Here is a 21196-nt window from a genome sequence, read left to right as displayed (position 1 = left end):
CCCCACCATCCACACTAATGAGCACCCAACTGAAGGGCCTGTGCACAGGTCATTCAAAGACATTACAGCAGGAAAACCAGATCAAAAGATGCACTGGTCCCTCCAACATTACATGTTCCCTGAAGCTGTCAGCGAGGAGGCCTGATATCTGAGGATCTTTTTGTTTCAGGAACAGGATCACTTCTTCCACGGACCAAGATTCAGGGTCATCAGATAAGCTTCGTTGTAGCATATCCGAGCCAGCGCTAACTGGTGGTGCACCTGTAGCTTCAAAGGGGGGAAAGGAAGACAAATCAAACCTGACCTGATCATTATCCTGAAAGAAGAGATGTTAGGTAGGGAGCAATGGTCTCTTTCCTGAACCTTCAGGACCAGGAGTCCGTGTGAACCCAGTGGAAGCCTAGGTGAGGACAGCCTGAGGACGGCTACCCAAGAGCATCCCCTCTGACCTTCTGCAAACAACAAGACCAGCTTCAGAAGGTACCTCACAGCTTCAAAGATCATAAAACCGACTGAGCAGTCCGGGGCCTCTTGGCACACAGGCAAATCCAGCAAAAGACCTGATCCGTGGGCGAAATTGGGCTAATCTAAGCTAACCTACTACTCACTACTTATTTCAATGAATTTCTCTCAATCTCTCTCCTCTGCTTGGTCCAGATTATGGTTTTTACTAGCGAAATAGAATGGAACTCCCCAAAATGTAGTTTTACAACTGCTTACATTTATTCACTTCAATCAATGAATTTCAAAAATCCCATTATCTTTGAGAACCAAATTAGTTTTTTTACTGGATCACTCCCAGGTATTTAACATGGATTATTTCTTGCCCCACTTTATGTTTTGAATTCCTGTCTCTTAAGGCTTAAGTGCTTTTCTGAAGTTTGAAGAAAACAAGGTTATTGTGCTTAGCTATCTTAGAAGTAACTTTAATATTACATTGATGACCTCTTTCAAGGGGAACTGCAGTGCAACAGATACCTTGGTTGAAGGTTGTCTGATACAGAAATGGCTGAGACAGGAGACAACCCAAGTGCTCAGACCTCACAAAGTGTTAGGTGTGCCGTTCGAGGTGTGCTGAAACTGCTTTGTGTCTAAACAGGTATCCATTACTCCACCGCAGCACTTGACCCTCTACAGTTAGCGCGGGATAACCAAAGAGAGTTTTGCAGTTCACTAGGAAGATCTGTTTCTCTAGCCAGGGACTGTCGGCACAAACTTGATCTTTGTTACGTGTGAGCTGGCCAGAGGTGTACTTTTTCTTTTGTATCTCTGGCCATTTCAGGAGCATTTTGAGTATTTACCGAGGGACGGGCAAAGAAAAACAGAAGATTAAAAAACTCACAGTGGGGTCACTATGAGTATTAGTGGAGAAGAGGCATGTCAGGTGATTAGCACAGTGCCTGGCATGTAATACACACTCAGTGAATGTTAGTTATCACTATGAGTATCCCCCAAACCAGCCCTCAAAATAGAAAACAAACAGCTTCCACGAGCTTATATCAAGAATCTTGAGAACTACAGGTTAAGCAGTGCTACATGTCACGGGTAACATCTCATCCTCCCCGAAGGTGGGTGGGATGCCAAAATATGACGCATGTGGTTTGAGGTTCGTATCCTTTAAAGTTTGGTCAGTCATCATCTCAGGGTTCTGTGCCACACGGGGCTCACCTTGGGCCGGCTGGGCTGCAGACACCGCTGTGGGAGAGTCGGCAGATGGGGAGAGACTATTGGTGCTGTGGGCCCCATGGCCGGGAGAGCAGGGCCCGGAGCAGGTGCCCTCTGGTGTATCATCCGGGCATAGACACGAATGATAGGAATCAGCGGTAATGTCGGAGGGAGCGGGGCTGCTCTGGTTTGAACGCAGCAGCCACTTCCGCTCCCACTCCACTTCCTCCTGCTCCTCCTGTGTGTCTTTAAGCTCCAGGTGGATCACCCCTAGATCCTGCTCACAGAACCCACTGGAGCGGAAATATGTTCCCACAATGCTGCTAATGAAATCATTTTCCTGCCTTCTTACTGGCAAAACGTGGCAACAACTTTGAGGGTAAGAATCTCCATTGTTAGATTCCCTTCTCTTCAGTTTCATCTTTTTGGAAAGCGGGCCATTAGAACATGTGTATGCATCTTGAGGTGACTTCTGAAATGACACAAAGCCAGCATAAAAAACCAACTGTGAATGAGTAGAAAAGGAAATAACATAAATAGTAAACGTATTATAACTTATTTTCCATGAAGCATTGCTTTATATTATGAAAGACTGATACTCTATTTTGATTAGTTTTATCCCTCCTCAATGTGATCTTTTAAGATCCTTTTCTATAGTAAGTTTACAAACAAAGAAATACCCATTGCCATACATTTCTCAAACCTAAACTTTAGCATTTTTCCAACATAGGATTAGTTTCCCATTTGCTGCTACAGCAAGTGATGCTCGGCCCTTATTAGTTCTCTCGCTTCTGATTGGCATCTTTACAAACCAGAGGCTTATCATAGTTGTGAAAATATTTTTATAACACGTGATTTAGCCAAATTGATGTCACAGAACGGTCGATTTTTGAAATCTTTTCGTGAATAACATCAAACTTCTGATCCAGGTTTTGAATGGCATCATAGATGGCCTAGTATAATACAAGCTACTGGTAGGTCCTCTTCCAAAAGAAAAGGAACATTTAAGAAAATAACAACAAGCCAAATTTTGACTGCTAGAAACAAAGAAAGCTCTCAAGCCATCGGTTTCCTACTTGATGCCCAGTTGTGGGTGACACACAGCCCAGCGGACGGAGATAAGCCCACTGCCTACTCAGTTGCTCCACATCCCACGGGCATTTTAAGAAGCGTTATTATTGGAAAGTAGTCATGCCCCAGTTCCTGTGAGCCACCACATTTATGAGGAAGTCATTTCACACCAAGGAAGGTGCATCTTAGGAAAGAAAATTTCAAATCTGCCAAAAGGCCAGAGAGGCTCTTTGCACATAAGGACGGTAGGAGCTAACAGGCAGTGAGCGGACCACTCTGCAAAGAATGGGGGGCCAAATATAAGAGATGTGACTCCTGGCCTCAAAGGGTTTTAAGATGATACACTCAACAGTGAGCCTTACAAAACTTGTGAGTACACATGGACTATATGCCAACCAGCTATGGGACTGCCCAAACCTGACAGTTCTTGAAATACACAGAGATCTCACTGCAGCAAAAAGATACACTTAAATAAGAGGTCAGGACCATTTCCTCATTGCTTCATTCATTCACTCAAATAAACATTTACGGAAGGCCTATCACCCTCCAGGACTACTCTGCTAGGTGCTGGGAACGCAGACATAAAGAACAAAAACAAAAACAACCAACCGGCTCCTGCCCGAAGGAACTCTCTTCTTTTTAGCTGGAGAGGCAGTGTCAGTAGAGACAGTGATTAGCAGCCTGGAGCTGTGGTTCTCAAGTGTGCTCCATGGACCAGAGTGTCAACATCACCTACTAACTTGTTGGAAATGCAAACTCTTCCACCAGACCTACTGAATAGGGAGCCCCGAGAGGGGACAGCAATCTGTGGTCTCACAAGCCCTCCAGGTCATTCTGATGCACGCGCAGGTGTGAGGCCCACTGGCCTAGAACACTAGGCACATAGTGCAGGCTCTACGCAAACACAGTTGGGCTCAAATACTAGAGTTGGGCCCCTAGGAGCTGTGCGACCTTGGGGAAGTCACTTAAATTCTCTGCGCTTCAATTTCCACAGGAATAGAATCGGGATGAAAATACATCTCAGGGTTCTCCTGAGGACAAACCAAGGTGCCATAGTATTCTGTTAATGCTAGCATAGCAACGATACCACACGCTGACCGGTCCAACAGCGCACAGTCACCTACCGCGTCTCTTAAGGCCACAACCCAGGTGCGCACAGGAGGCTAACTGCGCACAGGAGAGCGTGACCTAACCCAGGCCGGCAGTCACGGCAGGCCTTTCAGAGGAGACGCCTGCGCTGAGAATTGCCGGCCGAGAAGGGGTTCCCATGTAAAGATGGGGCGAAGGCACACGGGGCAGAAGGCACAGCATGATCCACATCACTCAGAGTGCACAGGAAGTCGGACGTTCAGAGAGTGAACATAAGTGATGTCCAAAGAGCTGTGTTATTTTACGAAGGCAAGGAGAGAGAAAGGATGACGGCCAGGGGGATGGGAGGCCAAAAAGGGCGACTGTGTTTAAGCTCAGAAGAATATGCTGAGTGACAGAGGCGGAGGGGAGAGGGCAGAGGGGAGAGGGGAGAGCGGGGACGGGGGAAGGGAGGTGCCTCAGCACAGGGAAAGGGGGTCACAGGCAGAAAGCAGAGGAGGTGCGCGCCCTACAGAGGGAGACTGCCAGGAGGAGGAGGGGGTCCCACGGGAAGGAGGTGGCTGCCAGGGGAGGAATCTGGACTTGCAGGGGATTTCTGCTCCTCGCCCTCCACTCTCTCCAGGAAATGAGAGGCAAGGCCTGGGTGCCTGGAGCTGGAGCGGAAGGAGAGGGCCTGACTAGAGCGCGGCCGACGGTCCGCCCCCCCCCGCTTCCCAGCCCGGACCAGGCAGGGGTTTTCCTCACCAGGAGGCTGGGCAAGGCCAGAAAAAGCCCAGATGCCAGCGCTGCACCAGGGCTCTAGTCCCGTAAGGCAAGGAGGTGAAGAAAGGAGAGAGCCAGCACCTAGCAGAGCCGGAGAGGACCCCTCATGGCCCACTTCGGGGCTGCCACACGGGCCCCAGGCATTTCTCCCCCCGCAGGCTCTCCCCACCACCTCCTCCTGCGCGATGGCTCCCAAGGCCACGCAGCGCAGAGTATGCCCTGGTGTGGGACAGAAGTGGGTGCTTCTGTCCCGCAGGCCGGGGACGTCCTGCTGGAAAGGAGACCCCCTCCCCCAACCCCCACCCCGCTCCAGACAGTGGATCCTCCTCCCCTCAGAGGCCTGGGTGTGTCCCCTTTACGCAGAGCAGGCCTGTTCTCTGTAATACTAATGATAAAGACTCACATAAATATTTCCTACTTCTCAAAGGTATGTTAGCCCATTTGACTCAAGAAACTTGGTATGTTAAGGAATAGTTTTTAAAAAATAAACTTTCACTCCCTCTAGGGTCTGCAACTCACCAAGCCCTTGGTAATACACACTGCCACCAGACTCTACCAACATTCTAATCTTTACAAAATCCCCTCAAAACCGTGCAAGATGCACTCAGGAAAAACCACTGGTGGGCTGCCATTCTGTCTCAGCTGAGATGTCATGGCATGCACTTAGGCACCTCCTAACTTTCGTCCAAATCGATTTCTTTAAAGAACATACTGGAGAAATTAAATATTGAACAATCTAATTGAAAAAGACTTCCCTGCAGTTCATTGGTGCTGGGCTTTTTTAAGTTAAAAAAGCCATTATTTTTTCAAGTTCTTCACCTGGGAACGCTGTTTGAACCAGAGTTTTTTAAAAATCTTCCACAATGGAGTGATAATCATACCGAGCTCGTACAGTAAAGTTTCCATCAATAGTACCATGACATTAAATGAGGTAAAGAAAATTTTTGCTCAGAATTTTGAGAAACTACATGAAAGGGACAGAAGTTTGGTACCTCACAACAGTGTTGAAGTTCTGTACGTTGGCTTTGATGATTTTCATTGCAGAAAATCAGATGCACTGCACTCCTATTAATACCATAAAAACAGGAGTCAATGCTTAATATCTCTAGAGCCGAATTAGGCACTAGAAAAACGAACATCATATATTTATCTCTTCTAATTATTTGTCGTTTTCACCTGCATTCCAAAAGGATTTCAGAAGCCGTATGAAGCAGAGCTAAAGGAGAACCAAAGCCCACGTTCATGTGACAATGAAAAAGGTAAGTGCTGATCAAAAAGGCGGGTAAGGAGAGAGGTTAACAGGCAAGAGCCCAGGAGTAAGAAAAGCGAGTGAACATCAGGAGGAAGACATGACTCATGATATATACGAGGACACACACAACAACGAAGATTTGGGGGGCATGCATGGATTAGTAAACATACGTTTACTTCCTAACTTTGTCCCCCGCGAGGGACTAACATCAATGACAAGACGAGCCATGACCCCACCTAGAATCTCGATCTTGGCTTCTAAACAGCATTCTCCCGTAAAATGAAGCAGGGCTTCCTGGAAAGAAGTGAATGACAGGGCTGGGCAGGGAAAGTAGAAATGAGCCTAAAACATCTTGTGACGTCAGCAAGTAAGGAAGTCCTCAGAACAAAGTGGAAGCGTGTCAGAAGGCCACAGGAGCCAAGCAGAAGGAGCACCCTCCCAATAGCCACAGATGGGAAATTTGATCAATAAAATAATGATAACGTTGGGTGATAACTCATATAATACATAAATGCCAACGAGTCCATACTGATAGAAAACACGCAATTGAATAAGGAAATAAATGGAGGAGAAAGGACAGCTCTTCCTTACCAATGAATCCCAAGTAGTATATTCGAAAGAATGAGCAAATAGTCACCACTAGGCAAACACACAGTACTCAGTACTGCAGGTAAAATCCAGGAGCTAACTGACTCAGTGGGCAAGACGTTGAGGAGAAGCAGGAGGTTAGCATAGCCTCAAAGCGCCCTCCCACCCAAGATGCTTACTAGTTGCAAAGGGACAAATAGTAACTTTACAGTGGAAAAATCCAGAAGACACCATGTTAACCAAGTGGTCAACGTTAACATCACCAGTAACAAGATATATGGACCCCATGTACTCCTGATACGATGCAATGAGAAGGCGATATCATCTGTGACGTGTTCTTGCCAAAAACGCAAGTCTCAGTCTATTCATCAAGAGAAAATATCGTACGTGCCAACACTGAGAGACACTCTACAAAATAGCTGATCCGAACACTCACCAAAAATGTCAAGGTCAGGAAAGACAAGGAAAGAATGAGAACTGCCACAGGCTGGAAGAGAATACGGAGACAACTAAACTCAGTGTGGGGTACTGGATCGGATTCTGGAACAGGAGAAGCACGTGGGGGAGGAGGTCTGGGGAAAGGCCCACAGGGGCTCAGTTTAGCTATCAGTACTGTACCAGTGTTAATATCCTGCTTTTGAAAAGTGTACTGTGCTGCGACAATTACCACGATTTTACGCTATGTAGGTAAGTTAACATTAAGGAAGTTGCAGGAACTCTAATATTTTTGCAACTTTTCTGCAAATCTTAAAATGTTTCACGAATCAGAAGAGCTACCGAAACATGATAAAAAAGACTGCTGTGAATTTCCTATTAGACAAGGAAAAGAGGGAAGTAAAATGGTGAAGTGTTCACTGTCAGTTAACTGCTCATTGTTAAGGAAGCAGACACATGCATGAGAAATATTTTCTTCAGTTCAGGAGTTCACAGTAAACTCCACATTCTATGAAGACTGAAAAAGAATTTAAATTATTTTCTTTAGGATAGTAAGTGTGAGTATGCTTGGCAATTAGAAATGAATATTATGTAAGTATTCACTCTGATATACATTCATTAATGACACTTGCACCTGCTTCATAATCGGGTATTCGTGTTCTTGTCTAGGGAAGATTTATCAATAAACCAAAAGGAAATATGAAAGAAAGAACTGAAGGAAAAGTTCAGGACTTCAATTTCGCTTTCAGGAAGCACCAACAGCCTGAAGGAACCTCTGCCCACTGCAAATACTACAACATGGAAAGATACGCGTGCAGAACTGATTTCTCAGTAACCCACCTACACTGAGGACACCATTTTCCACCAAGCTTCTTACCCCCTTATGTACTTCAGGCTAGAAAGACTAGTCTTCCGATAATCTGACTGCTTTAAAAGGAAATATTCCGAACCACGAACAAGGAACTAAATGTTAGCCGGCTTTGGCGATTCAAATAATCCAACAGTGACACTCTGTGGACAAAGTAGAAAACACTTAAGCACCTGCTTTTCTTAATAAATCTCTAAAACAGGGAAGAAATCCTGCTTTGGAAGGAAACAGGGCGTAAATAAGTAAAGAGACAGCAAATAACCATTACATTTAATTATAATAACTCTATTCTAAGGATGAACTATGGACTACAAGAATATTTTAATATAAACATGCCACGTGGTTATCAATGTGTTTGATCTTAAAATTATATGAATCGGCCCTGCATTACAAACTTATTAGACAGCAGTAGATGTATGGAATTACAATACAGATTGGTACTCCTAAAAGTACCATTGCCATCCTATCCTGGCACAGTGCTTTATGCATTTCAAAGTGCCTTCGCCTACTTATGGCAGACACCATGAGTCTTTGGTAGGCAGTTAACATTTTCTCCAAAGACCAAAAACTGGGACTGACAAGTTAAGAGTGCCTGTGCCACTTAGGGGGCATTACTAGCCTTACGTAAGTAAATAAATGCATTTTCTGCTGGGCCAAATTGTATACAGTGTAATCATCTCCTCTATTCACCCTGAGAGGAGGAAGCATAGCAAAATATGATGGAAATTTAAAACAGTACAACCACTCCAGAAAATTGCCTGACAGTTTCTCGTAAACGCTCATCTACCCCATGACCCACTACGTCGACTCCTAAGAACGCACCCAAATTAAACGTAAACTTACGTTCACAAAGAGACTTCCATAATAATGTTCATAGCCGCTTCACTCATAATAGCGAAAAACTGGGAACAACCCAAATGCCCTTCGCAAGGAGCATGGGTGAACAAAGTATGGGTGCTCAAGCAATGCAATACTGCTCAGCAATAAACAGGAATGAATATTGCTACAACCAGATCATCTCCAAAACATCATTCTGAAGACACAGACACTGTGACACAAAAGAGTACACACCGTACCATTCCATTTCTATGAAGCCCGAGAACAGGCGAAACTAATCTGCGACAGAATAAACATGAGGAAGGTACTTCGCTAAGTTCCTGGGGGATTGTGACTTACCGGGAAGAGACGTGAGGGCACTTTCTGGGATGATGGAAAGGTTCTTCATCTTGCTAGAGGGGTAGGTATACATGTGTGTCTAAACTCATTGAACTGTGTACTTAAGACCTGTGCATTTCACTGCATGAAATTAAACTCGATCTTGAAACAAAGTAATTAAGCAGAATGAAAAGAACAAATTTTTCACTTTAATATACAAACCATATTATTCTCCCTTGGAGGAGATGATCCTCGTGTGTTGGGCGCAGGGACAGGCTCCATGTCCCCTGGGCGCGAGCGGTAGCTTTTGAAACTTCCGGGAAAGCTCACTTGCGAAACTCCTTGGTCACCTTGGCTTGGCAAAACTTCTGCTCCTGAAAAGCAGCACAGAAGAAAGTCGCTTCACACACCTGCTCCTTTAATAATACGGATATGTTCTCAGAATGCCAGCTCAAATTGAACTGGAGTCCTGGTTGAATTCCAGAGAGTAACAGAACAAGACATTTTCCACTAGGGATTTGGCATGAATCTTTAAAAGTTGAAGGGCTACACTGCCCATGCCTAGGAATATGAATCAAGGTCGAACACAATTCCCAACTGTGAAGTGAATCCTTCTCATCTTAAAGGCTACAGAGTAAAATGCTGGGACACACAGAACGAGAGAGCAGGCTTCCTGAATGCTTTTGTAAAGGAGCCCAAAAAGGCTTTTAACTGAGGGAGGTGGCAAGCCTCTGAAAGTGAGTCTGAGTCTATTCTGCCCTGGCCACCACCCCCGGCACATCCCCCGCCCCCCCCCCGCCCTCCCCGCCCCCGCAGGGCCGACTGGGCAGGGCACTAATGGCGTGGTGCGCTCCCCTGCCAGGTGAGAGCTGCTGAGAGGATCTCTAAGGTCATTTCAGCTCTGAGATTATGACTGCTCCTGCAGTGAACTGTGACATTACCTAAACAAACAAATGCATGTGAAATATGAGCCCCCAAATATTCTGGAATTATGCAGGCTCGGTTATGATGCTGAGTCACTCACTCTGCCACTAGAAAAAGACACGGAGTGCAGTGTTATCACATTGTGTCTTGTAATAGACATTTGAACTCTGGAACCACAGTACCGGGAGGGGAAGTGTTAGTGAGAAGCAGAATGAAGGGATTCAAGTTTCACCCCCTTTCTTCTTCGCCTTTATTCCTGTAGCGGAGATACTAATGAACAAAAGCTCACACGAGAGAAGCAAAAGGAGATAAAGATTTCAAGTTAGAGAAATGCAGACCAATATTACAGAAACAAATCAATTATAAAATACCTCCAATTTGAGCTGCAACTCCAAATTTTTTAACTGGGTTTTTTCTGATTGTAAAACTACTGCACGCTATGCATAATTAAACTGTGTTGTTTTCATGTAAAGGAAGACTACACAGCAATGGGAGTAAACCAGTTATTGCTACACAACCAGGATGAATCTCACAACCAGAACGTTGAGTAAAAGCCAGACACAAAAGAAAGTATTGAGCAAAGCTCCTAAAAACCTTGGATTTTCCCAAGCAGTGAGCGTGATAAACCTGTCTTCTGTTATGTTAACAAGGTCACTTTGGGAATGCCCCTAGATCACCTAAGGATGGGGGCTGGTCACCCAAGGCACCGAGCCTGTGATTAGAGGGTTGGAACTTTCGGCCCCATCCCCCTGACGGCCAGGGAGGGGAGAGGGGCAGCAGGCAGAATCGCTCGCCAATGGCTAGTGAGTTAGTCAATCCTGCCTGTGTGATGGAACCGCCATAGAGAACCCAAAGGCAGTGGGTCGGAGACCTTCCGGGTAGGTGGACACGTGGGTACGGGGGGACAGTGGCGCGCCGGGAGACGGTATGGAAGCCCTGCACCCTTTCCCAAGCCTTGCTGAACCATCTCTCCATCTGGCTGTTGCTGACTGATACCGTTTGGTAGTAAAGCAGTGCTCCAGTAAGTAAAACGTTTCTGAGTTCTGTGAGCCGCCCTAGCAGATGAATCGAACCCAGGGAGGTTGTGTGATCCTCTGATTTACAGCTCTTCGGTCAGAAGCACACCGCCCGGGAGTGGGACTGGCGCTGGCGTCTGAAGGGGCGGGGGTGACGGGTCTTGTCGGACTGAAGCCTTAACCTGTGGGATCTGACGCTACCTACCAGTAGTGTCTGAATTGGGTTCAATTCTCGTCCGCTGCTAGTGCCCGAGAATTGTTTGGTGTGCTGTGGGAAGCGCCCCTTCCCCCGCCCCTCCCCCAAGCACACTCGTAGGAATTGGATCCAGGAACCCAGAACAGTTCTCATCAACTGACCTAAAGCTCAAAAACAGGCAGAAGAGATCAGTGGTGGCAGATGTCAGGACTGTACTACCTTGCAAGACGAGTAGGGACTGGAAGGGAGCTGAAGGCTGATTCTGGGGAGCTCATAACCTATTTCTTGGTGCGCGTGCTAGTTATATGTGTGCGTTAACTTGAAAATTACTTAAGCTGCATATTTATGATTTATGCATACGTTTGTATGTGATAGATCTTTATAAAAAGTCTACCTAGATCAAATTAAGCTCTCTATACAAAATTCAGACGCTAAATTAAGTAATCCACCACCAATAAATATCATAACCCTTAGCTAGATTTCCTTCTCTTTCTTGCTCCGTGTATATTTTACATAGCTTGAATCACACTGTGCGTGCATTCTGAGCAATTCTGTGTGTCATTTGAAATTTAAAAAATTTTTTTTCCACCTTAAAAATTTTTTTGGCTGGCGTACAATGATTTAAGAGATATTTTACATGCCTGTGTGATCTTCCATTGTGTGGATGTCCGTAGGTCATGTTTTGTGTTTTCTGTTGTGGGACATTTGTGTGGCTTCCAATTTTGCACTCGTTTGCTTTAATGCTATGTGCACATCCAAATGTAAATGTTTATGTACATCCCTGAGGAGCTCCTTCTAATGGATTTCTGGAAGAATCACTTGATTAAAGGGTATGAACATTTCAGGGGCCCCTGATAGGTGCTGCCAACGTGTGCAAGAAGGCTGTATTAATTTTCATTCTCGGACAACTGCAATGCAGTGGTTTTTCTCCATTATTACCAACGTGAGCTACCATGTAAGAATTGCTAATTTGGTAGACGGAAGTTTAACGTTTATATCCCATTTTAATTTGCATTTCTCTTGTTACTAACGCGGTTGAATATTTTTCAGATGTTTTCTATCCACTAAGAGTTCTGTGATTTGTTATTTTTCGTGTCTTCTGCTCTTGGCCTGGGATTGGGATTTCAGTGTTTCCTGTTTGATCTGTATGAGGCGTTGCCATCTTCAGAATCGTAAGCCTGGAAAATGTTTATTTTCAGCAAATAACTTTTCTCAGGTGGTGATGCGATTTTGGAGTCTGATAATTTTGAGATAAGAAGGGGTTCTTTGTTTTATTTCATGAAATTCATCAATACTTTTGTGATTTCTTGAACGGCTCTTATACCTCATCTTTAACTACATTAGAAAATGCTCAAGTATCTTCTAATTTTCCGTACTTCCACTTACTAGATACTCAACTCTTTAATCCATCTTGAAACTGTTTAAGTGTGTGATGTGAGGTGGAACCCAGCAGGCTTTTTGCTTCAGTCGTTAAGCACTTGTACCAGCATGATTTCCTATCCATGGTTCTCATATTCATATCGTGTTAACACTAAATTCTTCATTGTTTATGAGCTTCCTACTGCACTAAATCTGACTCCTTACTTCAGAACTAGTACTATTTTAACAATTGCCCTTTGAAAATATCTATTGTTTGATCTGGCAAATTACCATCTGTTCCTTAAACAGGTTTTCCCAAGTTTTTTTTAAGTTATACTAGAGGGTTTTTTTTCATCCAGGAACAATTTGTGTTTCTTGAATCAAATCCTTATTCAAGGCTTATTTTATGACCCTCAGTAAGTTCTTGCTTTCCTTTCATGTAGGTTCTGCTATTTTTTATCCACACATTCCTTAGAATTTTGATTAGTTATTTGTAGCCATTTCAGTTGGGGGTTTTTCCATATATTTTCTGATTGCTTGATGGTGATACCTTGAGGAAGCAATTTGTTCTTACGATTTAAAAAATTCTTTATCTGACCTGACTCAAGAAAAAATGGAAAATCTCAAACCTGTAACAGGTAGAGATGGAATCAGTCATCACATACCTCCCGGCAAAGAAAAGGCCTGGACCAGAGGGCTTCACTGGCGGGTTCTCCCACACACTTGAAGAAGAATTACCACCACTCCTTCTCGAACTCTTCCAAAAAGTTGAAAAGGAGAGAACAATTCCTAACTCTTTCTGTGAGGCCACAATTACCCTGATACTAAAGCGAGACAAAGATATTACAAGAAAAGAAAAATTACAGACCAATATCCCTTACAAATCCACATACAAAAATTCCCCAGAAAATATTAGCGAATCTAATCCAACAGCAAATTAAAAGGATCGCTCACAGGAGGGATTTCTCCCAGGAATAAAAGGGTGGTCCAACATAAGAAAATCGATCACTGTGACACATCACATTAATAGAATAAAGGGAGAGAACATGATCATCTCAGCTGATGCAGAAGAGGCATCTGACAAAACCCAATACCATTTCGTCATAAAGAGTCTTAGGAAAACTGAGAGCAGAAGGAAACTTCCACAGCCACATAAAGGGTGTTCATGAAAAGCCACCTCTAACATTATACTCAAGGGTGAATGACTGAATGCTCTCCCGCTAAGATTAGGAACACTTTCAACACTGCTGTCAACCTTGTACTAAAACTTCTAGCCAGAGCTGTTAGGCTATTTAATGCTGCAAGTGGTACACTTACATATGGTGAAAATGATAAATAGGATGTTATGTATGTTTTACCACACAACAAAAGTGAACTGGCCACATTTTCTGAAATCTCCTATTCTCAATTTTTCCTTCAGTTAGCTAGATAAAAGGGAACAGACTATCAGTACTGCTCTGCGACCCCCCTTTTTCACTAAACATTTATTGGTCTTTCCAGACTAGTACCTTTAGATATACTGCAATCATTTTAACAGCTTCTGACCTTCCTATCATGCAGACAGGCCATGATTTATTTATTTAGCCAGTCCCCGATTCATGGAAATTCACGTTACTTCTCAAGTTTTGCTCTGGCAAAGAACACTGCTGAACAGTCTCGCACTTGTGTGAGTAGTTCCGTAGGATAAAGTCCGAGGAGCAGAAATCATAGGTGAGAGGGTATCCAGATTTGAAAATTCTCCTCTAGTTCCTTCCCACTAAGGAGGGCTGTTGGAGTCAGCCAGATAGATGTTCTGTAACACACACACTAAGGAAGGGTCCTGCTGGTCCTGCATATAGTTTTAAAACCGTAACAGAAACCAAGTGGTATCAAATGACCTTCTGGCAAAGATCAGGGGTCAGCAGAGTATGGCCTGCGCGCCAAATCCATCTTGCCGCCTGTTTCTGTAACAGCCTATGAGCCAAGAATGGTTTGTTTCCCTTTTTCACTTTTTAAATGATTACACAACAAAAACAAGAGGAATACTTAATGAAGTGAACTACTCACAGGAAATTCAAATTTCAGTGTCCAGAAAGTTTTACTGAAACACAGCTACACTGATGTGCTCACCTATCAGCCGCTTTCATGCTTCAGCAGCACCGTTGAGTGGCTGTGGCAGAGCCCTTATGGCGGCAAAGCCTAAAACTTACTATCTGGCGTTTTACAGAAAAAGTTCGCCCATCTCGAATCTGGAAACAACATTTCATTGTTTTAAAGAGTAGAAAGCCCAATTCTCTAAGCAGAAGGCACAGAACAAATTGTCATCTAGCTACTGAAGAAACATTCCAAGGGACTGACGTCTCTTGGCTCTGTGTCTAAGTGAGGAGAGAATGGCCTCATATTTCCCTTCTGACGGTGGCTGAGAAGCAGCCATTGCAAGGACTAGTATACCTGCAGCCATCCCGGTCGTAGGACTCCACGTTCCGTGGACGCTTTTCTAGGTGCTGAAATAACTGGTGCAGTGTTTTTTATTTCAAGCTCCAACTGTCCACTGCTGCTCCATAGAGAAGGGATTGACTTTGGCATATTAACCTTGTATCCTACAATCTTAAGTACAAGTGCTTATTAGTCCCAGGAGTTTTTTTATTGATTCTTTAGCTCTTCTGCTCCATGGACTCTTGACCCAAGGAAGCTGTTTTTCCCATAAGTTCAGTTTTTGCTTTGCCACCAAATAGTTATAATTTGTTTGGCCAGGTGTCAATTTTTCAGAGAAAGGAAATCTATTTTCCCCCATGCTCTTATATATTTGTATATCTGCCCCTCCATATTTTACATTCGCCCCCCCCCCATATACCAAAAATGGAAAAGGGGACATGATAAAGCTTAAAGGAAGGGAAAACGCACGCCCAGGGAAACATTGTGATATTACCATGAAGCTTGGCCCTCTGATAACAACTAGTTAGTGAAAGGTTCTAGCGATATTTAAGCAATTTAGTGGAAATGGGGACCAGGGAGCAAAATTTCACACAGGAGGAAATTTAACAAAATTACCGTGTGGCATTTGGGATAGCTGCCGATGGTTATCACCCCTGCCTTGAAAATTTGGTTGATCGGTTGACACGCTGTCCGTGGGAAGTCCATTCTCACTAAGCTCTGAGTCAGAATCTTCTATTATCACAACATCAGAGCTGTTGTCACGGTCACTACAGTGAGAGGTGTCCTCACTGTCAGCACTGTCATCTCCAAGAGTTACAGTGATATGATCTAAAAATTGGAAAAGAGAAAACTTAGATATCCCCTTAAAAACACAGTTTCTAGAGGAAACCACCTTATAAAGTCATGGAGTGTTTAAAAACCATTTTAGCTGAAAAAATTGCATCAGATGATTTCATATCTCAAAGCCCTGCCAGGTAGCAGAGAAATCAATTGCCCAGTATGAAGTTTGAGGTATGTACGTGTTTATATGTACACAAACACGTATAATACTATTTCTAGTACTTGCAATTTTATAAAGCAATAAGTTTCTTCTCATTTAAGAAACATGACCACCTCCTATGGCCCATGCTATGTGTTCAGTGATATGCTTTTAACTTCTGAATGATGAGACTGATGTTATATAGCCACCCTTTCTAGTGATCACTAATTTCCAAACTTGTTCTCTACAACTTGACATTAGCCTTTATGATGGAAAAAAATACAGAAATAAAGTACCATAGTAAATGTTATGAAACAAATCCAAATTGAATCAGAAAATGTGAACCAGGCGGACACAAACTAGATGCGAAATATCAACTCGGTAAACCATTTTAATGAACATAAAGATAGCACAGTAGGCAAAATGCTTGATGTATAAATGCGCTTTCTTATTTCTTAAAGTTGGCCTGAAAAAGATCATGTTTAGGCTTGAAGTATTAAGTCACAAATCAAATTTACATTGCATCTTAAATTGGATTCAATACATTTATTTGAAATAGACCAAAGCATTAGAATAAAGCAATTAGCTAGTGTGAGGGGCTATGGTGGTGTGAAATGGTACTAAGCGAGGATTTCCATGACATAGGTTCCAGTTCAGGCTCTGTAGCCAAGCAGATGTGTGACCTTTCAGCAAGATATGTCTAGTCTTTCACCTCTGTCTTCTCATCCATCGAATGTAGGGCAGGGTTTGGAGAGTTGCTGTGAACTCTACTTAACAGTCCTCACAGAAAAAAATAGAACCTTAGCAAATACCTAATTATCCAAACAAAAGGGAATCAGTTAAATAAATCACGGTATTTCCATAGGACGGAGTGGTACATAGCTAATACAAGTACATTCTCAAGGAACACTTGCTGATGTTAGACATGCTCGTGAAATAATGTTAAAGGTGGGACGAGACTCAAAACAGAAAAATACAGGGTAATCCTCGTTTTGAGAGTGCCAGGAAACATACCAGTGTTCTAAGTTGCTCTCTCTGGGTGGCAAAATTATCATGATTAGACTTCTCTGTATTTACGATTCTCTCCAATAAACTTTAGACTTTATAACCAGAAGAAAATAACAAAAGTAATTGAAATTTTATTTCTAAGACGAGCTTTGGTATAGCAACAGATTTTTCAAACTAGGACTAGGAGAGGTATTGAGAACTCTACCACGGATTCTGGGTCAATTTGTAAAATTCCAGTTAATTCATTTAGGTACATACACAACCTTCGTAAGCTATTTCTAAAAGAGAACATTTAGAACCTTTTTGAAGATTATGTTCCCAAGGTGCAAGGAACTAAGTTTTGCCAGGAACTTACCAGATAAGGCATAGTTCACAACGGTGAGGGCTGAAACCTGCGTTTCACCTGATGGCTACTGCAAGGAATACACGGCAAAACGGGGCCGATTACAACAGCCAGACCACTCGGGGTTTTTTTTAGCAAAAGCGTGTCCGCATACTGAACAATCACTTTCGAAATCTGTCAGGACTCTCAAAAGCAGCCCTTCCATGGTTTGTATCAAACTTCAGACTACAGAGTTGGCCAGAAGGGGGGATAATGCTGTCCAGACTGCCATTGCCCTGCTTTATCAAACACTGTGCAGAAGAGCCGCTTGTAAAATCACTATTTGTAAACATTAAACCAGCTTACCACTTCATGTTATAAAACCACTAGAGCAGGTCAAATTCGGGGAGAGTGAGGGAGGGGAGGGAAGGAGGCAATCCCCAGCAGACTAAGTTAGAGCCTTTTCTATCGAACACAAGGCTCAACTGTACAGCGAGCAGGAATGGCCTGGGGTATGCAGGGAAGGGCTCCCCTGCATTACAGGAGTCCTCATATTTTACAGTATTCTCTGCCTCCTGCGTCTATCTTCTTGAAGCAAAGAACGGGCTCTATACTGGAGGACTTCTCCCCACCTACATCTTCATTTTCCTTCTCGTTTACATATTTACAATAAAACAGAGGCTGCGTTTGCTGTTTTTGCTCAAATATGATTACCATCAAAACCTCAAAATAAACGTCTCAATCTCAAAAGATGTTATGATGATTGATTACAGTTATAGGTAGTTTGTCAATTTTTTAAACTCAAAATTCTACGTAAAGTCAGAGCGTCTTGGTCCTTCCTGGACCCCTACTTCCTCCAACAGGTAAATTGAAAGCATAAAGAATTAAGGACAAATGTCTCAGAATGTCAGCACCAGGTACTTAGCAAGTGCCAAATCCAAAAGTGCACTGGCACGGGCATCCCAGGAAGAGTGGCAACCACCGTAGCCCGCCGTGCCACAACACTGCTAAAATTTGAGGCTGCAAAGTGCAGACTCGCCCTCCTAGCACACCAAGTCCTCCCCTCCCTGCCAGGAGAACGCCAGCCCGAGGCCACACTGCTTTACTGCCCTAACGGCTGTGCTCAGCAGCCGCTGCCGGTGCGTGCGCACCAGGCCTCGAAAAAAAACTCGACGATAGAGTTCAGCTGCTTCTGGAACCACAGCTCGGCACACCACCCCCTGCAGGGCAAGGGGGACGGATCACGGTGAATATACGGCACCGTTGTACGGCCGCTAGAAGGCCTGGAAAAAAATGGCGAGACCCACAAGCTCTGGGAATGTCACGAGCCGTGGGCACGCCACGCCCAGGGACCATCCTGAACTCCCACAAACGCCACAAACCCCGGAACCATCTTGAGCTCCCGGGTCCACCTCAGGAGCCCGGGACGACCGTGAACAAACGGGAACGCCACAAGCCCCAGGAACGCCTCAAGTGCGCGGGAACGCCACGAGCCCCGGGACCTCTACGAGCGCCCTGGGACATCATGAGCCCAGGCCCTCCATGAGCTCGTGTCCTCCTCAGGCACCCGGGAACACCAGGAGCCCTGGAAAAGCCACGAGCCTGGGTCCACCTCAGGCGACCGTAAATGCCACGAGCCCCCGGGAACGCCCTAAGCCGCGGGGCGGCCTCCAGACCCCGCGAACACCATGAGCCCCGGCACCACCTCAAAACCCTGGGACACTATGAACCTGGGGGCCACCTCAGTTACCTGAGACTTCATGAACCCCACAGACACCTCCAGCCGTGGGTCACCCCAGACCCTGGGCCAGAATCTGCCCACAATACTGCACTTCCACACCGCCCAGACGTCGCTTCTGGAAGCACCCTGGCCAGTAACCAGACAATCCCAGTCAGAAGGCTTGGTGCGAACCCCGTCAGAGCTTCCCTCAGGCTATGTGAGGAAAGAGGCAGAAACTAGTAGAGCAGCATCGGGAAGGGGTCCTTACCCTGCTCCTCAAACATTGTGAGTCTGAGAGCCTGGCTCTGAGCGCCTCAGGATCGCCGTTGCCGCTGAGCTCCTCAGGATCGCCGTCGACTCGGAGCGCCTCAGGATCGCCGTCGGCTCGGCGTCTGCACTGCGACTGCGCACACGAAAGGACTGCAGTAGACCGAGGCGCCAGATGGAAGCCGCGCAAATGTGACCACTTAAAATGTCTCTGCGGCTGCGCAGTGTCGACCAGTATGCGCATGCGATTGGAGGGGCAGCGCAGGGCCGACGCCAACCTCGCCTCCCTTCCTTTCATTTTCTATCTGTATGTACGGAGTTTGAATCATAGAGAAAAAAAAAGTGACAGGGTTACCACCAGTGTAGTTCCTCCCTTCAGAAAATGCTCTCCACGCATAACGCATCATAGAGAAAGTGTAGAATGTAAGAGATTTGACTTGAGACTTAATCGTTTTCTGGGTTTTACATTCACGTCCAGTGCCAGCTTTGGAAACATCTGAGAATAATCCAACTTTTAAAATGTGCGCCAATGAGGCTGACTAAGTCCTTACCCCGCTTCCCTTCCGCCATCTCCTCTCTGCTCACTTTTTTCTCCCGAAACACCCATCTGCTTCATAATAGCTACGATCTACCGAGTTCTCACTACAAGGCAGCCACTGAACATATCGGAACTTATGTGGCCGTCAACATTTTAAGAGGTATTATTGTCCCATTTTCAAAATGAGAAAACTGAAGCTGAGGGTCTCAGCAACTTGCTCAAAGCCACAAGAATGTCAGCAGACTCATGATTTGAACGCACCATCAGCCCCCCATAGCCCACGCTCACATCCCCTAGGTTACTCTACCTTCTGCTCAGTTGCTTCTGGAAATTGTTCACATCCTTCAAAGCCTCTCCAATGTAACATCTGTTCCAATAATACCTACACCACGACGCTTTCCTAAAGCCCCCTGGTAAGAATGAGTATCTCCTGTGCGAGTCCTCCAGGTTACTTTCACTTTTAGCCCTCAAATCAGTTTGCCTGACATTAGGAGTTCTTGTTAATACACCCCTTTCCTAGGTTCCTGGAGAGCAGCACCACCCCTTAGTTATATGAAACGGCACTTCCATCGCAAGGGTCGAAGAATTAAGTATGATAAAATAGAAGGCCCCCAGAAAAGGCTGGGAGAGGCCAGGCTGCACGTGTGGTGACGTGCTGGGACTGAGAGACCAAAGTCAAAGTCTGGTACCCACCAGGGACAGAGGGAGTAAACTACCCCGTCCCTCGGACAGGGACCTCAGAGAGGCCTCCCTGTGGAGTAAAGGTGCTCCAGAATTCAGTGAGCCACGTGGACTGTACGTCAGTCTCACCATCACCTGGGGATGTAGCACTCCCAGGTGGGTGTCATAAGCAAAAAATCCTTTCCTATGAAGATTACATCAAGTTATTTGTCCAAACAGTATTTAAACAGAATATCCAGTATGGAATAAAATATAACCAGGTACAGGAGAAGGTAAGACAGCAGGAGGTAATAAAACAGCTGTGCTGGGGGCACCGACCTCTGCTGACAGCTCAGGGTGACCACCACCGGGCATTCCCGCACAGAGCACTCTTCACACAGCCAGCTGCCTGGTGTCCTTGGTCCTCTGGAGGAAGCTAGTCCGTGAGCATTGTATGAGGTCTGTGGGAAGGGTCGGACTGAAAGTCCTCAAGGGCCCAAGTTCTCAGGAAGAAGGCTCCTCACCCTTTAGTAACAGAAAACTTGCAGCAAAGGCCCCGAACACAGGCTGGCAAGCCCAGGCCTCTCCAGCCTCCCTTAGAGGCCAAACCCAAGCTGGGGGACACCACACGTGCAGAGTGTACAGCGCTGAACTGACGACCCCAACGTTTGTGGGGACGAGAAAAAGAGCAGGGAAGGGGTGGTCACATCTTGGAATGCAACAGAGGGAAGGGCAGAAGGTGTGGCCCTGGAGAGAGCCGGGGGAGTGAGGATGGGGCGGCTGGGATCCTGGGGCCCAGACTCCAGCCACTGCCCTCGAGGGAGGGGGGCAGACAAGGGACCCACCCAATGTACCAGTGGCACAGGTCACTCTGCTACACGCCTGGTCTTGACCCTGGCTGCACCTG

The 21196-nt window shown here is 45.3% G+C and overlaps 1 protein-coding gene across 1 annotated transcript; it reads right to left on the bottom strand.

Annotated features, from left to right (window-relative positions):
- Window positions 1–905: 905 nt before the first annotated feature.
- Window positions 906–20940, bottom strand: LOC130681861 (uncharacterized). The gene is made up of 4 exons (XM_057495507.1): window positions 19093–20940; window positions 15411–15623; window positions 9108–9259; window positions 906–2137 (listed from the first exon to the last, which is right to left on the bottom strand). The coding sequence occupies exons 1-4, from the start codon at window positions 19106–19108 to the stop codon at window positions 1523–1525; spliced, it is 996 nt and encodes a 331-aa protein (XP_057351490.1). The 5' UTR covers window positions 19109–20940; the 3' UTR covers window positions 906–1522.
- Window positions 20941–21196: the final 256 nt, after the last annotated feature.

This window comes from Manis pentadactyla, chromosome X, assembly GCF_030020395.1.
Source record: "Manis pentadactyla isolate mManPen7 chromosome X, mManPen7.hap1, whole genome shotgun sequence".
Taxonomy (NCBI): Eukaryota; Metazoa; Chordata; class Mammalia; order Pholidota; family Manidae; genus Manis; species Manis pentadactyla.
This window is presented reverse-complemented; position numbering and strand designations above follow the sequence as displayed.